General features: G+C 36.8%; 3 protein-coding genes and 1 long non-coding RNA gene across 5 annotated transcripts; 2 read left to right on the top strand and 2 right to left on the bottom strand.

Annotated features, from left to right (window-relative positions):
* The first annotated feature begins 535 nt into the window (after positions 1-535).
* On the top strand, positions 536-1,913 carry LOC117630077. Its single transcript, XM_034362815.1, has 2 exons — positions 536-1,045; positions 1,186-1,913. The coding sequence occupies exons 1-2, from the start codon at positions 956-958 to the stop codon at positions 1,474-1,476; spliced, it is 381 nt and encodes a 126-aa protein (XP_034218706.1). The 5' UTR covers positions 536-955; the 3' UTR covers positions 1,477-1,913.
* A 989-nt stretch (positions 1,914-2,902) lies between these two features.
* Positions 2,903-4,426, top strand: LOC117629608. 2 transcript variants are annotated; one of them, XR_004586126.1, is made up of 4 exons: positions 2,903-3,191; positions 3,316-3,363; positions 3,553-3,574; positions 4,289-4,426. It is a non-coding gene; the product is annotated as an uncharacterized LOC117629608 (long non-coding RNA). The 2 variants fall into 2 exon arrangements; XR_004586127.1 differs by lacking the exon at positions 3,316-3,363.
* Positions 4,427-6,123: 1,697 nt separating this feature from the next.
* Positions 6,124-10,394, bottom strand: LOC117631193. The gene is made up of 14 exons (XM_034364206.1): positions 9,985-10,394; positions 9,608-9,727; positions 9,390-9,446; positions 9,159-9,254; positions 8,865-8,981; positions 8,621-8,739; positions 8,421-8,522; positions 8,160-8,276; positions 7,935-8,003; positions 7,661-7,727; positions 7,313-7,366; positions 7,113-7,202; positions 6,990-7,031; positions 6,124-6,910 (listed from the first exon to the last, which is right to left on the bottom strand). Exons 1-14 carry the CDS (start codon positions 10,003-10,005, stop codon positions 6,815-6,817), a joined length of 1,167 nt encoding a protein of 388 aa, XP_034220097.1. The 5' UTR covers positions 10,006-10,394; the 3' UTR covers positions 6,124-6,814.
* Positions 10,395-11,713: 1,319 nt separating this feature from the next.
* Positions 11,714-13,175, bottom strand: LOC117632821 (auxin efflux carrier component 5). Its single transcript, XM_034366412.1, has 5 exons — positions 12,622-13,175; positions 12,398-12,591; positions 12,118-12,275; positions 11,874-11,950; positions 11,714-11,786 (listed from the first exon to the last, which is right to left on the bottom strand). The coding sequence occupies exons 1-5, from the start codon at positions 13,173-13,175 to the stop codon at positions 11,714-11,716; spliced, it is 1,056 nt and encodes a 351-aa protein (XP_034222303.1).
* Between the last annotated feature and the right edge of the window lie 5,520 nt (positions 13,176-18,695).

The raw sequence follows: 18,695 nt of genomic DNA, 5'->3' as shown, positions 1-18,695 counted from the left end.
CACTTTCCGGTGAATCTTCATTGCAGTCACCCTCAGGTTTGGAATGGCCTTCATCTCTATGCTTGTGCTTTTCTCAGCATAATGCTTGAATATATTTTGCTTGCAAGTTGCTTCACTTCTCTAATTAGTGTTGACAGTTATATTTTGTCACGCCTGATCCTTTTCCTTGTTGCTATGACACTATAATTTCTTTTAGTCAAAGGGAAAAGGGAAAATAGGCAAAAATCCAAAAACTAATAAAAAAAGTTAAGTATGGCAATCATTTTCCAAACCCACAGGACAAATATGTATAAGACCTGCCTCCCTCCCCAGTTGTTTGTCACCGTTGCTTGCTTGCTGCCTGCTATTATTACCTCCTCCATCGCTATCACCATTATCTTTTGCTACAGTTCTTTCTTGTGATCCATCGTCGGCACTTTCACTTCTTTAATTCGTTCTTGTTATGGAAAATATAATTTTAAAAATGTTACCATTGCACAATCAAAACGCTCATCTTATGATTATTACTTATTGCCACGTGGCAGAAAGCTTCCGACTTCACAAGAGATGTGTGGACACACAGCAGAGACACTAGTGCTTAAGGGGGGACTCTATGCCCATTGCATTAGGGCATAATGAAATGAGCAAACTCACACCACAATCATCCTCCCTTTTCCAAACCCAAACAAAACCACACTTCATTTCCATTTTCATTTTCTGAATCTCCTTCTCCCACCCTCCATAAAAATATGCAACAACCATTTTGCAATCCTCTCAATTTCACACCACCTAATAAATTGAGCAGAACCCATTAAAAAGCTTCACCATTTATGATACACCAAAACCCAAATCAAGGCCTCTCTCTCAAGAAAAAGAGAGAGATCATTCAAGACCCACTTCACATTCACAGCTCACACCCTTTCCAAATTCCCATCACCTTTTCCAAACCAAAGTACTGCGCCCATCTCAAGAAACCATGATGCCTGCTCATGGGGTCACCTTCTCTCTCATATTCCTGCTCTTTTTGGCTACTGTTCTCACTACCACTGAAGCAAGCTTAACCCATGTGAGTGTTTCTCTTCAAAACCTACTATATATCTTTCTTTCCTAGATCCCTTTACTTTTTCTTTCAAACTGCTCATGATTTTTTCTGGGTTATGCTTATGCTATGCTGTGGATTGAAATGTTTATTTTTTGGTTTGTGAGGCAAACGGGTCTTCGGCGGTGGCAGCAGCTGCCACGGATAAAAAAGACAAGGTGGAGCTGCTGGTGCCACTCGTAGGAGCTGAAAATTTCAAGACTTTGGTGATGAATGAGACCAGAAGGAGGCTGGGGAGCTTTCAGATTTGTGCATTGTGTACTTGCTGCGGAGGTGCCAAAGGACTTTGCTTGCCGTCTCCTTGTTGCTATGCCATCAATTGCAACATTCCCAACAGGCCCTTTGGCTTCTGTTCGTTCACTCCCAAGACCTGTAATTGCTTTGGATGCCATATCTAACTCTTTCTCTATATTTTACATTTGATAATTTATAGTTTATATTGTTTTAATTGGGGTAACCTTAATTTTGTTGGGAGTCTGGATGAAAAAAGAATATCTGTTCTTGATTTGTTTGTTTATAAGTTCAGAAATTTTATATTTTATCAGTTGTGGGGAGGAGGGGTGCTATTTCCAGGTCAGTTTTTGCTAATCTCTAGTGGGATATTTTCCATTATTTTTTTGCTGAAATAAGCAATGCCTGGAGATAGCACATTGCTAGAATAGCAGGATTAGCATAATTTTGTGAGGTATTTGAGGAAACATTGTCCTTGTTAATGGACCTATTGGGGCTTATGATATTTTATTGACTTTTCAAAACAATAAATTAATGTAAGTTCTCAGTAGAGCTGTTGTGACACTCATGACAAGGATTAAGATTCAAGTTGTCTATTATTTTAGTGTTCGTGCTGCTTTTGTTATATGTTTAATTGTTAATTTGTAATAGTGGGCCGTGTTCATATTGAAGTAGACATGTTTTGGTTAATGTTTTTGCTGCTTCTAAATTCTAATCTAATGGGACTGCCTTCTACTCTGGCTGGTCTTGCACTGGATGTTTAGAAGAAAGTGAATTGTTTGATGTTATTGTTTATTTGTTTGCAATTTCAAGCATTTCTTCGGGTAAATAGATAGATACTTTATAGTTTATGCTTCTCCTTTTGAAGTGGCTACATTTCCTGCTTCCAGCCAAAACAAAAGGGAGGATATGGCTATGACTAATAGTGCTTGAATTTCAAGTGGGTTTAGTAAAACTCAAGGACATGTTGCATATTATGTCCTTCCTGCCAAAGTTGCAGAAAATTATGTATTGATTTAGTGGCTCCAAGATTTGATAAATGGGTACCCTAATTGGTGGAGAGAGAGAGAGAGAGAGAGAGAGAGAGAGGTGCCTTGCCAGCTATTGAATTACCTCAACTATATGAGATTGCTAAGTGTTGGTAGTGGTGGAGGAGCCCTAAATGGATTGATTTTAATTGTAGGTGGATGAGGATATGCATGTGGGTGTAGGCTTGTAGACAACAGTAATGTTAAGGTAGCTGGAGGTTGGGCAATTAAGCCTTAGCTAGGGGTGGGCATAAAAACCGATAAACCGATCAAACCGACCGAACCAAACCAAACCAAACCGAAAAATAAGGTTTTTTTGACCAAACCGAAAAAGTCAACGCTGGACCTGAACCGAACCGTTGACTTCGGTTCAGGCTTCGGGTCCAAAATTTTTTAAACCGTTGGACCTGACCCAAACCGACCATTATTTAATTATATAAACATTTGACACATGGCGTTGTCTCATTGGCTTAAATAAGAACTTTGGGTGGGTTTGCTTGCACTATATCAGAACCTCTCTAAAGTTTTAATTTATTATTTTTTCACTAACCCTCTCAGACTCACTCACGAAACCCACTATTTCTCTCCCGATCTGAGACTAACCCTACCTCATCGGCCGCCATCTCTATCGCGCGCTCTCTCTGTCTCTCTGTCTCTCTCTCAACTCGTCTCTATCGCGCTCTCTCTCTCTCTCTCTCTCTCTCTCTCTCTCTCTCTCTCAGAGTCACATCTTTAAGTCTCTTAGAGACGCGAGACTCATTCTCTTTCTCCAAACCTAACCAAACATCAATCCAATATCATTGGTTTTTGGAGCGAATCCTTGTAAATTTTGGAGGGCTCTGGTTCATTCTAAGGTAATTTGTATGTATTTGGTTTGGATTCTTAGTTGTTTTCATTTTCCCTAATTTAGTAGATTATTAGGGTTTCGAAATTTTGGTATTCTGTTGAAATTAACGCAATTTTTTCTTAATTTTGTAGTTGTTGTGCTTAGTCTCTGTGGGTTTGGATTAATAGGCAAAATTGAAGGTATAAATATTTCTATCTCAATCTCTGTGTGTGGCTTAAAAGGAATGGGAGAATTAGAATTATATATTTTTAAATCATCAGCTCCACATGGCTTTACTTTAGATCTATGGATTTTTGGTATTTTCTTTCTTTATGTGAATATGATCTGACCTTCAATTTTAATCTTCCTGTGTTCTGTTTGTTCTGCAGATTGTTGCGTTGCAGCTTTCTGGTAAGCACTCTTATACTATGACATTTTCATGTCAATGATTTCATTGTATACTCTGTTCAATTTTTCTGTACTCAATGTTGTGAATTATCTAATTTGTTCTTTGTAACATGATCACAGTGGTCCGAATTGCCCCGAATTGTGTCTTTGCACTGAGGTATCGTATTAATATAATTGATTTCGATGTGATAAAATTTATGAATAAATTAGCAATGTGGTTTTCATCAATTTGAAAGATGAAATTCAGGCTTAGCTTTGCCCTTCTGCACTCTATTACTACATTTTCCTAGACGTAGACATACATGGAATTTAGTTTTGTTTATGTTTGGATGCTTTCTTTATTGTTTTCAGATTTAATTTCTGATTTTTTTATCTGTGTATTTTAGGTTCGATTGTTAGCCTTGAATCTGTTTCAATTTATTTAATTGAGTTGTCTTGAATCTGTATTTTTGGCATGAATCTACTTAACTTGTTGTTGATTAAATGCATTCATTCTTTTATTTGTTTTCTCCCTTTTTTCCTTATGTAGCATGTTTGTGTTAGTATCTTATTGATGAATGAATGCTAATATTTGGGTTAATTAGTTTTTTTATTGAATAATTATTTATTGATTGAATGACTGGTCTATATTTGTTTTTCAAAGGTTTAGATTCTGTCATTTTGTGCTGAACTAATCATTTCCTGCTCTGATATTCTATAGTTGTGATATTTGATCAGGATGCAGGTTTGACACTTTGTCGAATTGGAACAATGATGATGGAGAAGCCATGGGAGCTGCAAAACATGTTTTGTTTGCAGCTCCCTTAACTGATACAAGTGAATATATTTGGTGCTTTACCTTTTTTTTTTTTTTTTGGTCATGGGTTGTAAAATTTAATTTCGTAGTTTTATGATGATTGTGAAATTTAATTTGATAGTTTAGATACTTTTTTTAAAAAAAAAAAAAAAAACAGGTTATAGTTGAATTTACATAATTTGGGCAAGGAAAACCTTTAATTGATGGGCTGCTTGAAAAACTGGTATTGTTAAAAAAATAAACAATATTGGGCTTTTGAAAATTCAACAATATTGGGCTTTTGGAAAGAAAAAAAAAAGATTTTGGGCTCAACCCAGAACCGACCAAAAAACCAGAACCGAACCTTGTATGTTCGGGTCGGCCCAACTTCGGGTTTCATTTTTGACCCGATCCAACCCGAGAACCGCAGTATTGGTCGGTTCGGCCCACGGGTCAGTCAAAATTTGACCCGACCCGAACCGTGCCCAGGCCTAGCCTTAGCCACAAAAGTTGCTACAGTGGCTTGGATGGCTATTAATGCAATCTTTATTACTTGTATTATTCTGGTTTCTATACAACAACCCTTGTATTATGAATAATATGCTCTCTCCTTGTGGAGAGGGTTAGAGGTGAAAGTCTCAATCGACCAAGACTCTGTGCTTTCTGTGGAAATTGGGTTATATAGGTAGATAGCTTGTTGCGGGGTTGATGAGATGAGTGTTATATACAGAGTATAGGAGAAAAACTTGGTTGTAATGGGGATAGCATTTGTTATTCCCGGCCAATAATGCTATGTTATGTGGAACATTTATCATGCGTGTCATTAATCGAAAATAACAAAAAATAGTGCTATTCCCATGTCATGAAAGTGTTTCTCATCAGAGACAGAAATGGGCATGCAGTAGGCGAGCTTGTGACCTTGGAGGCACATCGATCTGATTTGGTGTCTTGAAAAGAGTGTTTTGGGGAATCTCATTGACCTATGTTTGTGAATTGTGAATTGTGAATTTGTGATAACAATATGCAAAACATGCCAGCAAAACAAGACAACCCATGTGCTGCTCTCATAGGAAAAGAAAAGGACCATATGATATATGACAAATTGACAATCACAATCAAATGGTGGGCGTTGCGTTTTCATCATGTCATACCCTTCCTTAGTTTTCTGTGGACTTCCCTGCCTGCCTGGTCACTAGTACTATTGGTCTCACTGCTGACCGGTCTAACTGAGGTCATGTTTTCTTTTATTCTTAAAAAAACAAAATCCCATTTTCATGTGTTCTTCCCTAATAATTTTGCTATTGTTTGCTTGACTTTTACACTATGCAAAATCCTCCCATCCTAACCCATTCACATTTCTGTCATTGTGTCAACTCAACGAAATTTCACAAAGGCCGTCGCCCTCTTTCAATCTCAACACAATGCTTGGTTGCTTGCTTGACTTGGAAGTGTGAACCAGTTGTAAAGTTGTTGTTTTTAAGCATGACTTGGAAGTTGGGTTGACAAAAGTGTCCTCTCCTCTTGTGCTGAATAATTATCTAAAAATGAGCTGTAAGCCTCTATCTCGATGTATGGATGTTACACTTGCACACTAAAGCCCAATAATTTGCTACTTGTTTTTGGATTGCTTGCATTGTGTTGTGGTTGTGGGACATATATATTTAGCTTACTATTAACTTGTATGGGTTTGACAAGTAGCAAATTCAAATTGTATATTGATTTTCTTTTTCCTTTTTTATACAAGCAATATTGGGAAAATCAAACTTAGAACTTCGAGTACAAAAATAAATGCTTTTAACCACTTGAATTATAATCACATTGAGTATTACAGAAGATAGATAAATAGATAGAGAGAGAGAGATAGAGAGATGTGTGAATGAAAAAAGGCATGCGGATAGATGTGAGGAGGCCCCATACCTATCTGAATTTTTAATGGTGAGAGAGAGAGAGATAGCACACTGCTGAGCTGACAGACATTGTGGTTGCCAATTTAGTAATTGCAGCATCTACTTCATTCTTTGTTTGCATTCCTCTTTAGTATGTACCTACGTCATACTTTACAATTACTATCCTCCTCCAGCAAGATACTAGTTACTACCAATTACTTAACCAACCACTCTTACCACCAAAACTTCAGTGCACCACATCTTCGAGTAATACAAAAAGATGACGAATGTGATATGCTGTTCTCACTGTCACTACTCACTGAACTTAAGTATAAGAGGGGAGGGAGTTGATTTCTTGATCCTCATACCCTCCCTATACGGTTATACCAACATTTACACTTCGTTCCACCGTCTTGTGCAGAAGAAGAACAAAACAAATTCAGCCTCACGGACTTACTTAAATGTGAAATGAATGCAACAAATATTCACACCTCAATCGCATTCTAAAGAATATTGAGTTGGTGAAGTTGTGCATGTATGATATTAATTCCTAATCTCACTCACTAGAACCGCCTTTGCTGCTTACTTGTATGGATCAATCCAACATTTATCATCCTTGACAGCTCGTTCCCATTTCCTTTTGAACACCTTCATTTCGTTGTAGGATTCTCTCCTCACCTACACACAAATACACAACAAACAATTTTAATCCAAGTAAAATCCTAATCAACTTAAAAAATTACATGTCAAGACTTACATCAACTCTATGGTCCTTTCCACTAGATTTTGATGATGATTCCTGCAAAATACCAACACATTAACTAGTTAGCCTCAGACAGACTGGAAATATGCACCACAAAGACAGCAAACATTTTCTCACCTCATTTTCATCTGAGCCTCCCAATGTAGGGAGACCATAATGGATTATGTACTCAGCATCCACAACACCAACATTTTTAGTTCGATCGCCCTATTTAAAAACACCAAAACCAGAAAGGCCTCTTTAGGAAACGTTAAGGAAATCCTTAGAAAAGAAAGCATAAAAAAAAAATGACATAACAAGTAAACTGAGAAGCTTGCCTGTGCACAATAGCCAAGCTGCATATCCAGGCCCCATGCATGAATCAAGTCATTCTGCAAAGATCAAATCACAATTAACACCATTTCAATGTAATTTAGATTTGTTGTTTCTCTGATTCTATACATGAAAGGGAGAGTAGTGAATGTGTGTTTATGAATCAAGCTTGATTTACAGAGTATTAGGTATATCTTCTAACAACTTAAAAAATTTCTGATCAATGACAACTTAACACCATACACCTGACTAAAATATGAGCCTCATATTAGTTTGGCTAATTTGTTGTGCTTTCTGCTCTAAGGCCAACAGAAAAGCTATCTTGAAGTTCCAGGACAGTAGAAAAAACACACCTGGATCATATGCCATACACAGCGCCAGGCAGCTCTAGAGAAAACAGGAGCCATCACTTCTATCCACCTGCAAAAATGCAGATTTTCATTTTAGTTTCCTTCCTCAAGTAAGATAACTTCCGCAACTACAATAGTAACTGAACAGAATTTTCTTAAAATAGCTCACACAGAGAAAACCATCCTTCACAAAATTTCATACAACACAAATTTCTAAGCTTTATAGTATAAGCCAAATAATTGAAATAAGGTAGTTGTAGTCGAAACACATTTTTACCCGGTGCAAGGGGGAGCTGTACTGCTTTCATCACAACCGTTCCCATTGTTACTAGCCTTGTAAGTCCTTCTGCAGACAAAATGGATCAAAACCATGTACACCATGAATATCATAGTCAACAACCGCTTGAAAGGATGCTTCAAATTAACCAGGAAGTTGGATTATCACTGTCACGACTTTAGAATCACAGATATTAGTATTAGGAAGGAAAATGTTATAAGAGACCTGTGTGCTATCGATCCTCTCAAACGTGCAGTGATTTGATGATGCACCTCTGACTTGGAATAATCTAGTGCTGGTTGTGATATCTCAAGGCCTTCCTTTTGAACAATGGATACATACCTAAAAGTGTCAAAGAAGAAGACAAATATCAAGCATTTGTTAAATAAAATGTATTGTCATGTGGGATAGAAGAACCAGCAAGTAGCTTGGAACTCTTAATTTCATTATGTAGAAATTTATCAACAGAGATGCAGCCAACAATACCTTTTGGGGTGGAAATTTTCAACTCCAAGGTCCTCATCCCACAGAAAAATGTAACTATACTCAGCAACTATATCAGGATGTAAGAAACGCTTGGCAAACCACCTAGGCATCAAGAAATCCATCACCAAGAAAACACATCTCAGTAATGCAACTTCCATCAAAACTTTTCTGTTGTCAGTCATGCAAGGATAGAATCATACCATTTAGTTTGATTGATTGCAGATACATGAATAACAAGATCACTCCATTGAAATTCCTTCCACTCATCAACGATACCATCATAATGGAAAAGCATCACAACAAAACCACTTGACAGAAACTGCAATATGGAGAGTGAAAAGCAATTACTTGTACAGCTATGAACAAGAAAAAGAATTATCATCAGTTCTTTTCTTTTTTTCAAGGGGTGTAGGGCTGGGGCTTAGTATGGCCTTATAGGAATACCTTTTTGACCATTTTACTGACAAGATCTTTTTGCTTTATACCAACAGCCATCGCAAATAAATTAGTTGAATTTGCACCTTTCTTCTCCAACAAGTTAACTGAAGAGTTTGAGCGTTTCTGGTCAAACAGTGCAAGAGTAAAAAATTAATATAAACCTTCAGCACTTACACTTGGAACAGGATGCAAAGGTTACATACACATACACAAACATATATCCTCCCAATTCAAGAGAACACATCAAATGAAGGATTACTAATGAGAAGTTCCATCCATGATTCCATAAACCTACCTTACCTTTTTTTCATTCCATAAGGGCCGCATTTCCAAATTAGAAGTCTTGGAGACAATATCTTGAGGCAATGCCTCACTTCCATAAGGCCTGTATTGATTCTAAAACAGAGAAACAATTATAAGTACTAAATCCCCAAAACTCATTTTCTAGGAAAGACTAAAGATGCAGGATGGAATAGACTACTTTCGTGGAAAATATATATGTATAAAATGGGTATGGAATGATTAACAAACCTTGCATTTGTTCTTTAGATTCTGCAAGCTGTTTGTGACTCTCCAAAGTGATGATTTCTGTGCAAGAGAACCCAGAACAGTAGTGGTTATCAGAATGATTAAAATTCCCTTCTTAAAGCCTCATACTTAGTCAGAAGCTGAACTTTGAATTCTAATTTTTAGGGAAACTGCAGATAATTTGATAAGAAGAGCAAGATGAACCATACATACATACATACCTCTTCTTTGTACTCTGATGATAAGGTGAGTATGAGAAACAGTAGACATAGCAGAGAAGCTGCCGGGAGAACGTTACCAAGGCGTGATTTCCCGCTTCTTGGATCTGCACGTAAAGTCACCTGAGAAGAGGAGGTCATAAAACAAATGTCAAGAAATTTTAATGGCTGTATAAAAGTTTTGCTTCTCAAAACATTCTTAACAGAAAAATCAAGAAGAGATTGAATATAAAATCAAGAAGATTTACAATATTGATTGAATACAAAATGAAGAATAGAGCAAGAAAAGCATCATAATTCATATCAGTATGTGTGTGTGTATATATATATATATATATATATATATATATATGGTGAAAGACGAAGAAGAGAGTGCTTACAGAATTGGGGGAGGACTTCATATTTTTACATGAAAACGATGAACAGATTTCTGTTCTTTCTTGTTTCGTTTCTTCTCTTTAGGATGAACACAACAGAATGTGTTGCAGAAAACACGATGAAGATGATGATTGATTGATCATAGATGAACAGGAACAGGAAGAGGAACCCAGAAACACTGTATCAGAAAAAGAAACAAGAGAGTCACAGGAGCAGCATCAGCATTAAGATTGGGTGCCCACCAATGATCACATGATGATGATGATGATGATCACACCGTAAAACAAAACAAAACATATTGAGTCTAGAGGCAGGAGGCAGGAGGCAGAAGGCAGAGGGTGTTTGTTAAGAGAAACCCGAATAACACGCACAACATTAGTCAAAAAAATAGTGGGGAAGCACAACTCTCACGATCTTTCTTCTTCTCTTCCTTTTCTATAAGTAAAACTAGTCTCCACAAATTTAATTTAATTTAAATTTAAGTTAATCATCAATCATAAATAAGAATGATTAATTAGGAGCAAAAGTAGACCATAATTACAAAATTCTGATACTTGAGACAAACAGACCCATTCATTCATTCTTTAATTTCATGCTTGGAAAGGAAGGACAACATATTATTGTCACGTTATGGGTTTCTTTATTTCCTTTTCAAAAAATTTAAAAATGTATATTTTTGTTAAATGGTATGTCGTCTTAGCTTGTAAATTGTTGGTACGTTGCAGATTTTTTATTAGATGAGACAACGAGATAATATCATTATCAACCTTGTTGTATCTCTATCTTTTGATTTCATCAGTTTCACTTTTATTCTGTTTCTTTTATAATAATAAAAAAATTAGCATGGCATCTATCTTTTTATCGTTCTCTTAGATTAGAATTTATATGCAATGGCTTCCGGCGGAAGTAGGAGAGAGTTATCCCCAAAAAAAAAAGCGCGTAACAAACGCTTCTTTATGTATACAGTATATCTGTGTTACGTTGTAGCAAGCAGTTGCATATATACTTGTATAGTATATTGCCATTTGCTAGTAAAAGAAAAAGAAAAAGTTAAAGGTAAAAGGCAAAAGGCAAATGAAATTTTAAAAACTAAAAAATTCATTCATTTTCACATCGCAAGCTTCTCCTTCACTTTATGTTGGTTCTAGCAGGGGCCCTATTAAATTAAAGTATACTTATCAATTCAAACCACATTAATTCTTAATGAATGAATTTGATTCGATTGATGTACATCTCCCTCCCACGTAACTCTCATCATGGCATGGTTTTGTGTGTATAAATAAATAAATGAGAGAGATATGAAAATGAATACACAATAATTGTTTTCTTTTTCCTCTTCTATTTCTATCAAAAATATCACTGATGTGGTCCCGCTCCCTCCCTATGAAATCAATGTTTGTCCAAATTGTTGAAGATTCAAACATAAGTCCCTTCCCTTGTCATTGAACGTATGTGGCTTTCCAAAGCCCAAAGCAGAAAAATACTGAACAACAACTATGGGTATTCATTTTCAATGAGCCTATTGAGGAAGGCAAGACTCATTTCTGGGTTGAATGAGATTAGGATGATAATGTGAATTAGATTACAAGTACAAGACTAATTTAATTAGCCTCTATAGCTTTAAACCGTGATCATACAGAAACCAAAAACAACAAAATTTCAAACAAATGAGGAGCAGGAGCAAGGCAGCGATCGCGATCCATTGGATTGGTTGAAACACACGTGTAGTCGTCAATGCACAAATTCTAGAACTGCATAGTAAGCGATCAACACTGGAAGGGACACTATCATGCCAAATATCACCCTGCATTGACATATCAGTTAGAAATAGGAATTTATTTAATTATATATATATATATATATATGTTAATAAGGAGAGGCAGCTACATACGCTGTACTGAGCACCTCTGCATGGAGTCCGTATTCTTTGGCAAATATGAAGGAGGTAATGGACTGCGGCAATGCTGCCTGCAATATGCTCAACTCAAACAAACAATTAGTGCGGTACTTGGCTTCAATTTCTTTAATAAAAGTTAATACCCATTAACGAAAAGAATTGTGGGGCGTTGCGTTGGGAACTAGTCAGATCCGACCAAGCATCAAATTAAATAAATAAAACCCAAATTGGGAGTTACCTGAATGATGGCCACACGTAAAACATCACCATGCAAGCCCACAGCGATGGAGCCAATAGCCATGGCTGCTGGTCCAGCAATAAACCTCAAAACCATCCCTATTATAGTCAGGCTCGTCCCGCACGCCACGAATTTTTCCTGCAGTGCCATGAAGATACCTGCATACATACATACATACATACATACATATGAGCATCAAAACGTACGACACATATATCTACATATATATATATATATATATATATATATGTAAAAGAACATACATATCAGTGTCACTCACCCATGCTAAACATGGCAGTGCCTGTACCAGCTTTTGACATGATTAAAACAGATCCTTCCATAATGCTTGGCAACTCAATATGCCACCTGCTTGATATAAAAGCCCATCCAATCCCGATGAAAACCGCATACGAGTTGGGATTCATCCCAAGTTTCAGCCACACAGCCTTCATCAAGTACCAGAAAGAAGGCCTACTGCTGCTCATCGTGTTCATTGCAGCCAACCCCTCTACCGCTTTCCCTCCTTCACCTTGCTCCACCGATTGACTTGTGTTAGTCCCCGAAATCATATGCATGTCTAACGACCCCGTTCGTCGAAATTCTAAGACGAACAGAAGAATTGTCAGCCACACGATAGCCTGCACCACCGATGATTGAACAACAAGATCAACGGCTACCTGACCATACATGGCTCTCATCAAGGGTACCCCTACCACAAGCGAATTTGTCAAAGTGCACAAGGAGAAGCTTGTGATGGACCAACTATAGCTTCCCTTGCTACTACACTTGGCCCATAACGCAAGCACCGCCACGATTATGAGCTTTGAGATGGCGTCCGCACCGATGAAGCGGTAGTTCCATTTGTAAGGATCAACATGAGCTGTGAATTCAAATGTGAAGAGTGGGAGAGTGAAGAAGCAAACAAAGCGGTTGATTGCACCACACTGCTCGGGAGTGAAGATGCGCCACCACCTCACAGAGCCAAACCCTAGAATTAGGGCAACGTAGAGTGGCATCATGGCCACCACCACCTTGTAAACATCTCCCCAACCTATCATCTCTGCAAGAATGATATTAATTCTAGTGAATGTATAGTTAGCTTGGCAATGTTGTTGAACTTGATTGGCTACTTATATATATGCATGCACAGTGCACTGCAGGACAAAGCAAACTTTGTTCCTTTGTCTTTTTTATTCTTTTTTTATCTTTTTAGGAGGGATCGATGTTATTGCAAAGATGATGTAACGTGCATTATCATTAAGGGAATGAGAAACAAATTATACGACTTTTATCAAACAGTTATAGTGTATGGCCTTTTGCCGGACTTGATGAATATCTTGAAACTTGGATGTTTCTATCCTGAGGAAAACTTTTGCCTGAAACAGTTAAAATTGCCCTCTGAACGGACCTGATTAATTATGAAATTCGGTCAAAAAAGTCTTGGAGAGTTCAAACACATCATGTTAGTTAATAGTTATGCGGAAGACTGCATGAAGAGATAGGTAGGTTGGTGGTGGTGGGTGTATATGATTCTATGCGGGGGCGCAGTGGATTCTCAATATTAGTTTTGGTGTGAGTGTGAGTGAGTGCCTGAAATTGTAAAGTTGCTATCACCAATATTGGTCAGCAATCTTTTATAATATTATTAGAATAAGGAACGAGGTCCAGCAATTATTCCACCCACCTTTGCAAATTGAAAATATACACCATATTATATATAAATATATATATATATAGCTTTCATGGTTGCTGTCTTATGGAATTCAGAAGCGGATTTGTGCAGAAATTGTTTCATTAATGCACAAAGCTTTAGAAAAATCACCGTCCTTGTCATAATTTGCACCTTGTAATGTCACCATTAAGGATAAAGCCTTATACATATATATGCCGATTATATATCTGGGAATTCGACCAGTGACTGATCCATATATAATATATGCTTTCGTCTGGATACGCATATATATGGAATAAATTCTATATATATTTTTCATGTGTGGCTGGCTTAAACTCATCAATTCTTTAGCTTAATTAGCAAATTAATGAAATCCACTGCAATTCTATATATGAATTCAAACTCCACTGACATTGATATTCCTCTGGTTTTTGATGGGACGTGAAATATGCTTCATATTTCTAATGGTTGGCTCAGTTGTTGGGTTTCTTCCTTTAGCAGTTAATTGGATGGTTAACTGTCGTCTATATATAAAAGGGAGTTAGTACTTGAGAGCGCTCCATACCACAAAAAAATTCAGACAATTTTGGTCCGCAGAAATATTTAAATCAAAACGTTCTTTGTCCTTCTTTTTCCATTGGCTTCTGTTCATTCATTTCTTCCATCTTACAACCGCAAACGCAGCATCCCCGTCTGCTTCTAAAACAAGTGTACAAATTGTCTTTGTCAATTGTAAAGGGCTTCCACATAGAAAACAAGTGATTACCTATTAAGTAAGTCAAATAAAATTTCTAGGTAGTGGTTTTCTTAGTCATCTACATAAAAGTTTTGGTTTACTTACGTTGGAATAAGCTAGGTCAAACTTAATATAGAAATTAAGAGCTGCGGCTGTGAAGATAGATGTAGTTTTTTAACCAAAAGAAAGTGCTAGTTAGGACGGACGCATGCAGAAAGGTTTGTATCTCTCATTGTTTTGCCATCTCACATCTGAGGCAAACTGAGGCAGAGGATCAAAGCAAACCACTAAACAAGTGCTAATTAATCCACTAAACAAGTGCTAATTTTGACTTCAGCATGCATGCAGTTGTCAACAAATGAAGTGACTTTAATTATAGATAATTAATGGCAAGGGCATTAAGCTTGCCACTTCAGCAATACATGTGGATTGTTTGTTTTTTGTATGGTTCTCATTCCTCTCTGTCTCTGTGTACGTGTGCTTATTTCCATTATTGTTGTCTTCTTCTTCTCTTCAGCTACGCTTTTATTTTTATTATTAACTTTTTCTTGAATTTAATATGAATTGTGCATGCAAATTCTAGTGCATTGCAATGAAAGAATATAACACTAACACAAAGAACAAATTCTCGAAAAAACTGAGTGGTTGCTAAGATGACAACCATCATCTTTATTGTGACATGAGATAGGAAGTAGCTTATATGAGATGGTAATATTCTACTCAAAAGCTTGGTGCGCTTTATGTGGCAGAATATAATATAATATAGTATAAATTTATGTTGAGATTGACAAAGCAGCTTGTAGGAGCTGTGCAAAAATAGAGATAAATTTATGTTGCGCTTCGTGTTTTGTGTCTTTTGACAATTCAGATAAGAGATGGACACAGAAACTGTTTGATATTTGATTGGACAACAATAAGAGAGGAGAGGACAAAACTTGGTGGTGGGTGCAGTGCAGTATGCCAGTACGTAACAATTAATCACCTGAGGCAGAGTCGCAGAGTCATTCTTCGCTGGATGCCTTTTTTTTTTTTGGGGTTCCTACTGGGAATTAAGGCATCTAATCTCCTCACCTCGCATTTAGCATCTAGCATTTAGCAATCAGTAATCAGCAATCAGCAATAGCATATCTGAATCTTTCATCATCTACATATAAGTATATACTGGGAAGCTTGGACTTGGGTTCATCAATCTGGATTTGGTTCTTTAATTAAGCCCAATTATGTGTTTCTAATTAAGAGAGCTTGGGTTGTGCTTTGCTTAGGCCTTAGAGCCCACGAGGATCCGCCTGCCTGCCACTGCTCCTGCCCTCTCACTTTTTATTGAAAAAGCGCACCACGCACGCACTTTCCCACACAGCCGCCACAACAGTGCACCACAATCTCCGCACTTCTTCTTCTTCATGGGAGTGAGGTAGCCAAGCATTCTGCATGGCACTAAAATTAGTGCCGATTTCATGTTCGTTGTTGGCAGCCATACGAAACTGTGCAGGGTGTCCATAAGTTTCATACAGCAGAGGTGATGAACTTAACCCTATGGCACCAAAATTAACGTCGGTATCATGTTCGTTGGCAGCCATACGAAACTGTGCAGGTGTCTGTAATTTTCATACAGCCGAGATGACGAACTTAACTCCACTGCACCAAAATTAGCACCAATTTCTTGTTTGTTGGCCACCATAACAAACTTATCTGCACCAGTTTCATGCAGCAGAGATGACGAACTTAATTGCATGGCACCAGAATTGGCACCAATTTGATGGTCGTTGGCAGCCATACCAAACCGCCCAGGGTGTCCATAGTTTTCATACAGCCGAGATGAGCCACTGTTGAAGGCTGCCAATGCATATGAGGTCTAGGAATAGCTGCTAGAGGTGTCAGATGACTTACATTTTGACGTTTCTCTGGTGGTTGAAACTTGGGGGCAGAAGTGCTAGTACTACATTTCTTCCTTTCCTCATGTTCTCGTTGTTACACCTTGGAGGCAATAGATATCTGTAAACGTCTCCAACTCTCCTTTAGTTTTTCCAGCTGAAGAATTTCTGACTCGATATCCTTGGATGGGTATTCAGGGATGATCTCATGTCCACTCTAACCTGAGCTATAGTATAGGTGACTTGATTTTTTATAGTCCAAAGTTAATAGTGTTGAAGAATATAAAGTCGCACAATAGAAACTTGACTAAATAAACTACAATTTATAATAAGTGGTTGCACTCCTGATAACACCGAGACCTTTTGTGATAAAACCTCACACTTATTGGGTTTTGTAAGTGATTAAGTTGGGGACAATATCAATGATATTAGTAGTGAGCCGCATGCATGTCTCTCTGAAATTTAACAAATAGGCAGCCTAGGAGACTTGATTTTTTACATCCCACAAGGACACCCACACACCCACCTCACTCACATAAAATCTCATATTTTTTAGCTTTAGTTAATTAACCCGACAAGTCTAATAAAGAAAAATATAAACTAACCTCACACACGTGACACATACCCTTTTTCATAAAACACTCATTTCATTTCCTCATATAAAATCCTTTAACTTGACTTGAATACCTTCTTTTCATTTTTATTTTCCAAGTTGGCTTGAATTAATGGCTAGATTGACTAAAATGGTTCGGTTTTTTTTTTTTTCTTCTTCTTTTGTATTGGATAAATGTGATGCTTTCAATTTTTTTTTCTTTCAGGGAGAAGTTTATTATGTAATTGCTATAATTGACATTAAAATTCATACTCCAATTTTTCTATACATGCTTATATGTGAGTGTGTGCATGCCTAATTGCTTGTTTTTGTCTCGGTGTTAATTTAATAAAGCGGGATCTTATTTTCATTTCATGTTCCTTGGGAAAGTTTTGGAGTAAAGAATAAATAAACTTAAGCTTTCAAGGTGACAAAAACAATGAAGTTAAGTATAGTGATTGCAGTAAAAGAAAAAATAAATATGATCACGACACGAGAACCACTAAAAAAAATAGTGATTTGAAATCACTGAAGCATTATTTTTGTCATCTCAGTTAGAGAACTCATAATAGATTAACATTTTCCTTTAACCATGATATGGTTACATTTCAAGGAATGAAAGCATGTCAATTTATGAGACTGCAGGGTTCCATGACAAAATTTATAAATGAGGGCATGGAAATCCCCCAAACTAAACTTATTATTTACCAACTATCTGCGTACTTAGACTCCACTAGCTGAAATTCCTTAGCTAATGTCCTTTGCAGATATTCAAAATCTACAAATCTCCCAAACTAAACTAATTCTTTAACTCTTTGCATTGGAAATGGACCTTACACTTTTTGTGTGTTTCTCTACCCATATATAACATGCACAAATGAGGAAATGACACCTTTTGTTGCAGGAGTGAAGTGGATTACATATTTGGTGGAATTTGTAGCATTGGAGCAAATGCATCCATCAAGGTACCTTCTACAGAATCTTTTGTTAGATAATTTGAAAATATATATATATATATATATATATATAGTCTCGATCTTTTGGACCACAGGAGTCCAAGAGATTGTGGTCAATCACCGTTTGATATTAATCCAATAATTTAGAAAAGTTTCTTAAAATAAGTGTAAGAGTGAGTGAACCGTTGAATTTACATCCAACGATGAGTGACCACAAATCTCTTAGACCCCTGTAATCCAAGAGATCAGGGGTCCAAGAGATTTGTGATTACTCACCGTTAGATGTAAATTCAACGGTTCACTCACTCTTACACTCCTTTTAAGAAACTTTTTTAAATCATTGGATTAATATCAAACGATGGGTGACTACAATCTCTTGGACTCTTGTGATCCAAAAGATCGGGACTGTATATATATATATATATATATATATTAATATTAATATTTAAACGGTATAGCCGCACAGGTATACTCTTCAAATATATTCGAATATTTTAAAAGTATAGCCGCACTATACTTCACAAGATCGTTTTCTTTTTTGTAGAGTAATATCTTAGCCTTTTTCGATTACTTTTTTTTGTAATGAACATGATACCGATGCTAATTTTGGGGCCACGCATTTCATTCCATCATAGAAAATCCTTTACCTTGGCTTGAATGCCTTATTTTCATTTTCATTTTCCAAGTTGGTTTGAATGGTTAGATGGACTAAAATGGTTCAGTTTTTTTTTTCTTCACCTTTTGTAATGGA

This window comes from Prunus dulcis, chromosome 6, assembly GCF_902201215.1.
Source record: "Prunus dulcis chromosome 6, ALMONDv2, whole genome shotgun sequence".
NCBI lineage: Eukaryota > Viridiplantae > Streptophyta > Magnoliopsida > Rosales > Rosaceae > Prunus > Prunus dulcis.
The sequence above is the reverse complement of the archived record's forward strand: the minus strand, read 5'-3'. Positions and strand labels throughout refer to the sequence as shown.

What these genes read in the sequence shown, in the direction of transcription:
- LOC117632821 (XM_034366412.1), bottom strand. Translation starts at nt 13,175, where the DNA reads ATGATAGGTTGGGGAGATGTTTACAAGGTGGTGGTGGCCATGATGCCA. An exon ending in GGAGGGAAAGCGGTAGAGGG is followed by an intron (nt 12,592 to 12,621) that starts GTTGGCTGCAAT and finishes GATGAGCAGCAG; the next exon opens with TAGGCCTTCTTTCTGGTACT. An exon ending in TACGTGTGGCCATCATTCAG is followed by an intron (nt 11,951 to 12,117) that starts GTAACTCCCAAT and finishes AGCATATTGCAG; the next exon opens with GCAGCATTGCCGCAGTCCAT.
- LOC117631193 (XM_034364206.1), bottom strand. Translation starts at nt 10,005, where the DNA reads ATGAAGTCCTCCCCCAATTCT. An exon ending in ACAGCTCCCCCTTGCACCGG is followed by an intron (nt 7,728 to 7,934) that starts GTAAAAATGTGT and finishes GCATTTTTGCAG; the next exon opens with GTGGATAGAAGTGATGGCTC. An exon ending in GAGGCTCAGATGAAAATGAG is followed by an intron (nt 7,032 to 7,112) that starts GTGAGAAAATGT and finishes GGTATTTTGCAG; the next exon opens with GAATCATCATCAAAATCTAG.
- LOC117630077 (XM_034362815.1), top strand. Translation starts at nt 956, where the DNA reads ATGATGCCTGCTCATGGGGTCACCTTCTCTCTCATATTCCTGCTCTTT. An exon ending in CTGAAGCAAGCTTAACCCAT is followed by an intron (nt 1,046 to 1,185) that starts GTGAGTGTTTCT and finishes TTGGTTTGTGAG; the next exon opens with GCAAACGGGTCTTCGGCGGT.